Source organism: Notothenia rossii (assembly GCF_949606895.1).
Source record: "Notothenia rossii genome assembly, chromosome: 1".
In the NCBI taxonomy this organism is placed as follows: Eukaryota; Metazoa; Chordata; class Actinopteri; order Perciformes; family Nototheniidae; genus Notothenia; species Notothenia rossii.
Window position 1 is genome coordinate 84,034,828 of NC_136912.1, and position 10,767 is coordinate 84,045,594.

General features: G+C 39.4%; 1 protein-coding gene across 1 annotated transcript; it reads right to left on the reverse strand.

Annotated features, from left to right (window-relative positions):
* Nucleotides 1-9,196, reverse strand: LOC307022388 (uncharacterized protein). Its single transcript, XM_079655188.1, has 2 exons — nt 9,126-9,196; nt 1-3,335 (listed from the first exon to the last, which is right to left on the reverse strand). The coding sequence occupies exon 2, from the start codon at nt 3,324-3,326 to the stop codon at nt 1,083-1,085; it is 2,244 nt and encodes a 747-aa protein (XP_079511314.1). The 5' UTR covers nt 3,327-3,335; nt 9,126-9,196; the 3' UTR covers nt 1-1,082.
* Between the last annotated feature and the right edge of the window lie 1,571 nt (nt 9,197-10,767).

Here is a 10,767-nt window from a genome sequence, read left to right on the forward strand (position 1 = left end):
TGAATTTTAGTTTTTAATTCTGTTATTACCACTTACACACGTGCACAAACTCAAAGATATGTTCACACAGACAGGTTAATGAATCTGCCCTACTGTTCTCTTTCTGTGCTACTATCTAATACAAGGCCTATTTAATGTATTTAACCTTTAGTTATCAGGTAGACAACCGTACCAAACACACACCCAGAGCCTGCACACTGTCTTTCACTCTGCCACATAATCAAATCAAATCAAATCAGGTTTTATTTATATAGCACATTTTAAAACGATTTTTGGTCGAGCCAAAGTGCTGTACATGCAAATAATAAATAACACATTACTACAATCGCAAACAGAAGACAATACATTATAACAGCAAATATAAAAATATAATAATGAGTTAACCTCTTGAATTAATTTGTTTAGCTGTAGAGATCCATTGTGCAATACAGTTTGCAGCAATCAAAATGTCTACTGTAACAAAAAATAAAGCTTTATTACTTAACTATACATTTCATTCAATTTATTACAATGTCATCTGACTTGCAGACACATAGATTGTCTGAGATCAAATTTCCTAAACTCTTTCTGTTATCTGTGAATGGGACATCATTTCATGGATCTCTGTCTCCCCCTGCTGTAAGAAGGTGTTTTGTTTGTACCCGAGTGCAGTAAAGCAAATCTCCAAGAAGATCTTTCTTTTTTTTTTTTTTGACAACTTTACTATTTATTAACCATATAACATGTTTTTATTTATGATTTGATTTTTTTTTTTCCTCAAAAATCCTTTACAATCAAAGACTTTCATGATGATACATTTCCTTGTTTCATTGATAAACATCCTGTTAAAGCATGTGATCAATAGGTTAACATTGGGAATGTATGGCATAACTTTTCGTTATATTTGTATTTAATATTTTATTGATGTTAATTTGTTATATACACACATACATTATATAAACAAGTAGAGGGCTCATTTTATTACCTAAGAATGCCTTGGCAGATCATATGGTTCCACATGTGCTTATTTACCATCTTTTGCACCAAACAAGTGAGCTTTCTCTCAAGGGGCAGTTGTTGTTTACATTCATCCAGTTGCTGCCTTATGCAGAGGCCCGAGGATGACCTCCCTCCTCTAGGAGAATTGTTGTTAGTTCAACCCTCTGGTTCTTACTCTCCCTGCGCTGCAGCAGTCGGTAGAGGAACAGGGTAAACCTTGCCAGCACCAGTGTGCAAGTGATCACCACCACCAGCAGTGTGGTGTAGATCATCATCCGAAATTTGGACATAGTTGTTGTGGTGGTGGTGGGTGGAAAAGTGGTTGTCGTAATGGTGGTTGTGGGTGTGGTTGTTGTTGTCGTAGTAGTAGGTACAGTTGTCAACATAGCTGTCATAATAGTGGTTGTGGATGTGGTTGTTGTAGGTAGGGTTGTCATTGTGGTGGTTGTGGGTATTGTTGTCGTAATAGTGGTTGTGGTAGTTGTTGTGGTTGTGGGTGTGGTTGTTGTCGTGGTAGTAGGTAGAGTTGTCATAATAGTGGTTGTGGGTGTGGTTGTCTTGGGTAGGGTTGTTGTTATAGTGGTTGTGGGTGTGGTTGCTGTTGTGGTGGTTGTGGGTGTGGTTGTTGTCGTCATAGGTATTGTTGTCATAATAGTGGTTGTGGGTGTGGTTGTTGTAGGTAGGGTTGTCATTATGGTGGTTGTGGTTGTTGTCATAGTTTTGGGTATTGTTGTCGTAATAGTGGTTGTGGTAGTTGTTGTGGTTGTGGGTGTAGTTGTTTGCAGAATCGTAGTTGTTGGTATTGTTGTGGTTAAGACGGGGGTTACTGTTATAGTTTTGGTTGGAAAGGTGGTTGTTGGTGTTTTGCTAGTTTTTTCTGTAGTTGGGAGTGTAGTGGTGGGAGTGGTGGTTGGTAAAGTGGTGGTAGGTGTTGTTAGAATTGGTGTTGTGGAAGTAACGATGGTTGTTGGTTCTGTAGTGGGAAATGTCGTGGTAGTGGGGGGAAGGGTGGGGCAAATAAATTGATCCTCTGTTAATGATTTAATATTCTGCCCTTTTAGATGTTCTGGATACTCACAGACAGCAGCAGACACAATCTTGTCAGAGTTTGCTTTTATCCAGAGGTGAAGAGGAATCAGATTACAGTCACATCGCCACGGGTTGTCACTGAGGTAAAGTTTCTTCAGTTTTAATAAAGGCTCAAAGATATCCTCTGGAAGAGTATGGAGGTCATTGTGAGCCAGCCTGAGTGTGATCACCGATTGTAGCTTTTCAAACAGATCTGCGTCCAGCAACTTTATCTTGTTGTTTTGTAGATTCAGATCTACCAGCTTCTCAGGGCCTTCAAAGTACTCAGCATACACCTTTACAAACTGATTTTTAGACAGATCTAACTTCTTGAGTTTCTTCAGAGGGCTAAATACTCCTTTAGGAATGGTGCTAAGACTGTTTTGACTGAGGCTCAAATCTGTCAATTTAGGCATTTCTCCAAAAAGCACAGGTGGTAGACTTGTCAGTTTATTTTTCTGTAAGGTCAGCGTTTTAAGCTGAGGGAAGCCAACGAAGAATCCTTCAGGCAAACCTGTAAGAAGGTTATTCTCCAGAAGCAGTTTATTGAGTTTGTCTTTATGTGGAAATAGATTAGGTGACAATTCTACTATTTTGTTTTCATACAAGCCAATTTCCTTCAAGTTTGGCAAATTCTGGAAAATGTCTTCAGGAACCGAGGTCAGCTGATTGTCGTAAAGTCGTAGTGTCTGCAGTTTATTCAAATTTGAAAACCAGTGGGTTGATACAGCAGAGAGATTGTTTTTAGCCAAATGAAGCACCAAGAGGTTCTCCAGGCCATCAAATGTCCCATCTTCAATCGATCCAATGTCGTTCCCATGTAACTGGAGCTCTGTTAATTTGTCAAGGCCATCAAACAAGCCTTTTTCCAGACTACGGAGCTTGTTAAACTTTAGGATAATCTTCTCTAGGTTGCTGAGGTCTTTAAAGACTCCAACTGGGATCCACGTTAATGGAGTGCTTGAGATCTCAATAAGCTTGAGGTCTACCAAACCTTCAAAAGCTCCCGGTTCTATAGATGTCGTGGTGGTGGACAGTAACTCCAGCTTTTCAAGCTGCGGGTTTTTAACAAAGGCTCCTTTGGGGATTGTTTCAATCTGGCTTGACAAAAAAAAAACCTCGGTGATACCTGGTCTCAGGAAGCTTGGGATTTCTGTTGTAGATGAACTGAAAAGATGCTGCTTTTGTTTGGGACAGTCTGTCTCCCTTTCACATAGTTGGTTCAGTGAAGCCTCAAACAGCAAAGACAAAATAAGAACGATGATTTCTCCTCTTGACATGCTTATTCACTATAAAAAGAAAAAAATGAAAAACCTTTTACTTTTTATGAAATGTTGTAGATTCAACTCTAACCTTATATACAGTACCTTAGGTCAGGGGTGGCCAACCCGCGGCTCTCGAGCCGCATGTGGCTCTTTGCCTCGTTTCATGCGGCTCTTCAGTTCATATCGAATTGTATATGTGTGAGTTTGGGGGAGTGACACTGACTAGTGTTGCACGGTGTACCGATACTTGAAAGGTATACCGCGATACCCTGCCGTTAAAAATGTTACGATTCCTCCGTTTCATTAGTATTGGTACTTTAAGAATGACAGGGGAAAGTAATCCGGTGAGAAAGCGCCGTTTTAATAAGAGCCGTGTGTGTTCAGCGCTCTGCTTCCAATCCCTGCACTGCAGCCGTGCCAACCCAGTCTCACAAAAAAACGTGTAATAACTACGTTGGTCCACAACTTGGGACGTAGTATTTCCACAAAAACGCCCCTGAAATTGTAAGATCCCTATGTTTTTTTTCACCATTCATTCCAATGGCTGGCGTCTATGTCACGTGATCTTCAAATTTCTCCCTGCAGAAAAAAAAAACATGTCCGAACTTCGTTTTATTCTCGGTGGAAAATGCCTATTTTAAGGTTAGTTTGGCCATTAAAATGCGTTTTGATGTCATTTGATGCGAGAAATATGAGTTGTTATTTCAGATTATGTGTGCAGTGGATGTACATGATCTTTAGTTTGCTAGTTATTACGAAGATTACTTCAGGAAATTGTGTCTATACAACGTTTTCATTGTTACCAAGGTGGTTGCTATATTGATATTATTTCTCTTAGGTTGTGTAACTGTTTAATGGTGTATCTTTATTGTTACCCCCTTCCCCGTCAATGTATAGTGTTGGTCCACAGCGCAAACGTATTAGTTTAAAAAAATCTGCATCTAAAATTGTGGCATAGATAGCCTACGTTATTTTCCCCTGTGCAATTCTCCATTTACTCAACAATAACACATAATTATCCTTGTGTTTGATTAATAAACACAAGTTGGAGTCCGTCAGGACCGAGGGTCGGAGCAGCTCATTTGCTTTAGAGAATATTACATCCGGAGGTATTCTCTCCAATTCGCTTCACAAACCCCGTGATAGTCCTCAAACTCTGTGATTGGATGTTTGAGTGTGCTCCGAGGGTTACGCCGAGCGTCGGAGAGCACTTGAAATGGGATGAAACCATGGCAGACTGTCCAAAACTGGATTTGAACGGGTGCACGGGTACATCCCTGGAGGTTTAGGGGATAGGAATACTCAAATTTAAAACATATAATTAATAAATGGGTGAAAATTGCTTGTGTCCATAATGGGCAGCATTATACCCACATGACAGCTAAGGTCAGAAGAGCTTTACTTAACAGCTGGTCTTATGTCTGTGACCTCTCCTGTTGTTAATTGATAAGTCTGAAACATGTAATTGTCAAGGTTCAGAGGCAAATTTTGCAAATATGGCGATCATCTTAAGATAAGATATACTTTATTGATCCCAAGTTGGAAACATTTGCGTTACATCAGCATGTGTAACAGTTGTCAATATGCAGTGGTGTTTATTTGTAAATCATTTTGTATAATCACACAAATTCTGTGTTTTATATTGAATAATTCTGTGTTCTTTATTTATTGATTGTTCAATACCTGACAAGGTCGGAGATGAAAAACTTGGGTCACAGGTTCCTCAACAGTGCATTACAAGACATCTATCAATATGTGTCTATAGCTCCACCATTAAAGAGCATCTAGCAGGTGTTTTTGTTTCTACATTTATGCTTAAACTTGCTTGAAAATTACAATTAAAAAAGTGAATGTAGGATTTGATATGTTTTTTTTAAGGTCATACGTCAAACGCGTCATATTACATCACAAAGGGTAAACATCTCCGCTCTCTGACCGCGGGTATAGTTAGTAGTTGCGTTGAGTTGAGCGGTTGTGTTTTAGTGAGCTGGTATTTTTTGTTATTTTTGCATTGTATTTCACCATTTGTAATCATGGTGCAGTATTGTGTTTGTGCAGGTTGCACAAATACCAGCCTGTCAGGGCATCGAGTCCACAGTAAAAAGGACCGGAGCTAGCGTTCGTTCCTGGGTGCGTTGTGCATCCACCTCCCTGCAGCACATACTCTCCACAGCTTTATCAGGAAACCGTATTACTTCTCTCTCCCCCCCACCCCCCCTTCGCTGCTCTCTCTCTCTCTCCCCTCCGGTACACGGCACCGTAAGACGTAGTGTGGAGTTGCATTAGGTAACGCTGTGGTGGCTGTACTGCTCCAGCCGTCTCCTTTGTGTAAGTTTGTTTCCCCCTGTCTGTGTTGTTTGTGTGTGCGTGGTGGCTGTCACTCCTGGCTCCCGGCTCAACCTCCACTCACCTGCTGCAATCAGCTGTGCACCCTCCCCGACTACACACCTGCTTTCCATCAAGCCATTTACAACGGCATATCAACGGAGGCTCCACAACCTTTCTCCGCTAGATCGTCAAGTATCAGCCGTATCTCGCGTCTCTCCTCCGGTACACAGCACCGTAGTGTGGAGTTTCATTAGGTAACGCGAGATACGGCTGATACTTGCCCATTAGTTTCTGTTATGGATCAGTATCAACAGTCCTGCCAGTAACGTTACTATATTATCAATGCTACGTTAGTTATAGCCTGATATATGATAGCTAACTTCACAATGTTGTGATGTGACGTTAGCTAACATTCTGTCACTCACCAAGATAGCTGCCCAGTTCTCCACTGGTTCTCCTCACACCACAGCTCAATTTCTCTCCGATGGCCGTTATTTCTTCTAATCCTTGGCTGCTCCTGGTCTCTTGGACGCCTAGCAGGCTCATCATTATAAGGTTGTGGTCCGTCATATGCATTCAAATATTGATGTTCAACTTCTTCTGTGTCTTCTGTGTCGAAACTAGCATTGGGATCCATGTTTATTAATACGTTACACCGGCCGCTCTCCCCCTTGTGTCCCCCGTGTTACGTCACACGCGGGAGGTCTTGTGCCGAGGCTTTTTTATGCGGAAGTGAAAATGTCTTACAAAAACGACGCCAGATGTCACTGTAGTGTATATTTCTGTATTTTTTTTTTAAATCTAGTGTATTCATCATTTTCCTACACATTTATTCACATTTATGGAAGTTGCTCTTTAAACTCTCATATTCTGCACATATCTTATAATATCTACATCTTATAAGAGTATAATACATATGTATAATATCAGTTTGCTGGAGGTATACACACATATTGATAGATGTCTTTTAATGCACTGATGAGGAACCTGCGACCTAAGTTTTTCATTCATTGAATAACTACACCGTTTGTGTATATGATATGTCAATAAACCTTAGAAAATCTTGAAATGTTGAAAAGGATGTGCAAAATAGTCATTATATACAGTCTTTAATTAACTATTAGTAGAGAATAACGAGTAATGAATATACTTTATAGGGATCCTATTAATATCTAATAATAAAACCACTAGGTGTCCCTTTATATCAGCTGTGCACCTTTATCTACCAATTGGATCAAATATAAAAGTCAGCCGAATTAGTGTTGATACTGCAAGGAGACGTATCGTGTGAAAAGAAATGTAAGATGTTGTTTAATTGCTGATATATTTATGATCCACGTCACGTTTTCAGTTTTTGCGGCTGTTTTTTCATGTTTGTGTAGAAGTCTTCTCATCAGGGCTCTATAAATAGAGAACTACGTCAGATATGTAATATTTAATGCAGCCGAACCGTGTTATTACAATGCCGTCATATGATGACTTTCAAAGAGAAAAGCAAGCACACTCGGAATAAAGTATTATTTTATTTTTTTTAAATGTTTTCGTTCTGTTTCCGGTATTTGTTTATGACGATGTGATGTGAGATGTGAAACTGGGTTGGAGAATTGCACAGGGGAAAATAACGTATCAATGCCACAATTTTAGATGCAGATTTTGTTAAACTAATACGTTTGCGCTGTGGACCAACAATATAAATTGACAGGGAAGGGGGTAGCAATAAAGATAACACCATTAAACAGTTACACAACATAACAGAAATAATATCGATGGCAGCGTCCCTAGCAACCACCTTGGTAACAATGAAAATGTTGTATAGACACAATTTCCTGAAGTAATCTTCGTAACAACTAGCAAACTAAAGATCATGTACATCCACTGCACACATCATCTGAAATAACAACTCATATTTCTCGCATCAAATGACATCAAAACGCGAGAATAAAACGAAGTTCGGCCATGTTCTTTTTTTCTGCAGGGAGACATTTGAAGATCACGTGACATAGATGCCAGCCATTGGAATGAATGGTGAAAAAAAACGTAGGAATCTTACAATTTCAGAGGCGTTTTTGTAGAAATACTACGTCCCAAGTTGTGGACCAACGTAGTTATTACACGTTTTTTTGTGAGACTGGGTTGGCCGTGCCTGCAGTCCCGCCCCTCTCAAGCACGCTCAAGTGCCTCCCCTCTCTCGTGCACGCGCTAGCCAGAGCATGGGAGAAAGCGAGAAGCATGGCTGCAAGTGGGAGTGCAACTGCCGCTGCGCCTCGGCTTGTTGACAAAAAAAAAAGACGCCAGAAGCGAAATTTTGATGTATTTTAGCTATATCTCTTACAGTGAGGGCAAGCCTACGGACACCACGAGGCCTGTCTGTAAGAAATGTATTAATTATATTTAATACGAATTCTTGTCATTTATTTTATTTATTGTTCTTATTGTTTAAAAGTTTGTGTTATGGTTATGGTTCTAGTGTGAAATAAAGCACAATAATTACATTTAAGACTGTTTCCCTTTTTTAAAGAAAAGTATCGAAAAAGAATCGGAATCGCAATTCTTGACTTGGTATCGGTATCGAAACCAAAATGTTGGTATCGTGACAACACTACTCCTGACAGTTAAACCTGATTTTTAGTAGGTCTGTTAAGTATTGAATACTGATAATTCTGACGTAATTTGGCCGGTCAAAGTTGTTTGGGCTCGGATAAAATCGCTCCGTTACTTTCGTCCCGTGTTACTTTCATCCTGTGTTACTTTCGTCCCGGCTCTCCCTACGTGTGTATGTGGTGTCAGTATGAGAGGATGACAGCGCGTCTAATTTTGATGTGGCCCAAGAGCCAATCACAATAATACCTGCGATGCAGTGAACCAATCACCTTTGAGGGGGGGAAAACCTATCGTTGATTAAACACTATCCAGTGTTTCCCCTACCATTGTCTTGGAGGGGCGCTGCGCCCCGCCAACGGAGCCCCTCGCCTCCCCCTGAAATTCAAGGTGTTGGAAAAAATATATATATATAATCTTTTTTTTAAAATATATATATATCACCAAATTGCAAATAATCTATAACTACTGTCACTTTTCACATTGAACATGTGCTCTTTTATTAAATAAACTAAACGCTTTCATTTTAAGTTGTGAGTTTAGTGTTTTTGACCCTAAGAAACACTGATGCATTAATCAATAACAATAATCCACAGCTCCTCTCTCTGCTCCAGAGGATTTAAAAAATATATATCCCAATGCCACAAAAATGCATCAGTGACGTGGTTGAAATATTGTCTCCTGAAAACAAAAAACTGAAACAAGCGGTATCAGTGACTGTGTGTTTGATGTGGCTCTTTGCAGTAACATAGAAAAAATGTGGCTCTTAACCTCTGACTGGTTGGCCACCCTTGCCTTAGGTAGTTAAATGTATTGTTTCTCATTCCTATGAAAGTTAATGATCAAGTTTATCATAAACATTTGTTACAATCAAATGCCAAAACCTACCTTATTATTTCCTGACGCAGGTGGAAATAGGTTGTTACAGCAGTGAGGGGACACAAAGACGTCCAGTTTCATTAGTTATCTACTGTATCGATGTTAGCCAACAGGCCTGGAGTTGGTTGCATCCCATGAGAGGCGTGGTGTCAAACACTTCTGCAGGTTGAGACTCCAGGTTTGAAATAGATGAGTCAGTTAAAGAAGGTTTTGACTTTGCTCTGAGCCAGTGATATATCTACATCTATTACACAAAAAGAGTGATTTTTGAGCACTTCAAAAGTACATTTCTATTGACAGGAAAGAAATGAAAAACATAATCTCAGTGACAGAACAATGATTCCCAAAATCAAACAGAATACCTTCTATCTGTCTCTAAACTAACACATACACGCTGAGAGGTGACACATTTAAAAAGTGCTTCTATAGTTGTGAAATCTATACAAATCTGAAACTAAGTGAAAGTGTTCAGACAGCTGCTCCGTCACACTACATGCATCACATGACACATAAAACCATGACTGACCCGATACAGGGAAGGGTGTTATCAGTTTCAGTTCCACCATAAGTGCCAGCTGCAACAAGTCCTCCAACTCATACGACCAAATATGCCGATTGTTCAGGCCCAATTATTACGAAAAAATATGTCAACCCAGTCTCATGGCATTTCGTGTTCACCAACAAGATTGTCCCCTTTTTTTTGTGTTGCACAGCACGATTTTAAAAGCAATGTATTTCTACTGGTAGCTAATGTGTTTCGTGCATGCAGCACGTCTTTTTCTCCGGTCGGGTCGTGGAAGACCGGAAGCTGTGTGGTTCATAAAAACATGTTCTTACTCAATATCAAGCCTCAATTATTGCTTTTATTTTAAATCGTATAATTTAGGACTTTTGTTGCCGTCTGTGAGGAAAATAAATGGGGCTCAGAGCCTCAGAATACTGAAATCTGTATTTTTTAAATCTTTTTTTCCTTCTAATTTGTTATTCTTTTCAAAATAACACACTGTTATTTACTCACCAATAACACACAATTATCCTTGCTTTTATTTATTGGTTTAATTCCATAATCTCTGGCTTTTTTGGCGTCCGTCAGGAACTGAATTTTAAAAAAAAAAGAACCGGAAACAGACGTAGGCATTTCGAGCGATTACCCAAGATCCTCAGCTATGGTTTAAGCTCGCTGGTTGGATGTTTTAGCCGCAATGCATGCTGGGATTTGGTGTTTATATGATATGAAATCCGGAAAACATTTTTAAATAATTAAAATAATACTTAATTCCGAGTGTTCTTGCTTTTCTCTTTGAAAGTCATCACATAACGGCATTGTAATACACGGTTCGGCTTCATTACATATTACAGATCTGCCGTAGTTCTTTATTTATAGAGCCCTGATGAGAAGACCTTTGGAAAAACTGGAAGAAATGCCGCCGAAACTGAATACTTGACGTGGATCATAAATATATCAACAATTAAACAACATCTTCAATTTCTCTTCACACAATACGTCTCCTTGCAGTATCAACACTAATTCGGCTGCCTTTTACATTTGATCTATTTCATAGATAGGTTATATTTACACCATAACGGTGCACAGCTGATATAAAAGGACTTGTAGTTTTTTAAGATAATACTGACTTTCTTTGAATATAAG

Bases quoted from the DNA above. Each gene is read 5' to 3' on its own strand.
- LOC307022388 (XM_079655188.1), bottom strand. From the start codon at position 3,326: ATGTCAAGAGGAGAAATCATCGTTCTTATTTTGTCTTTGCTGTTTGAG.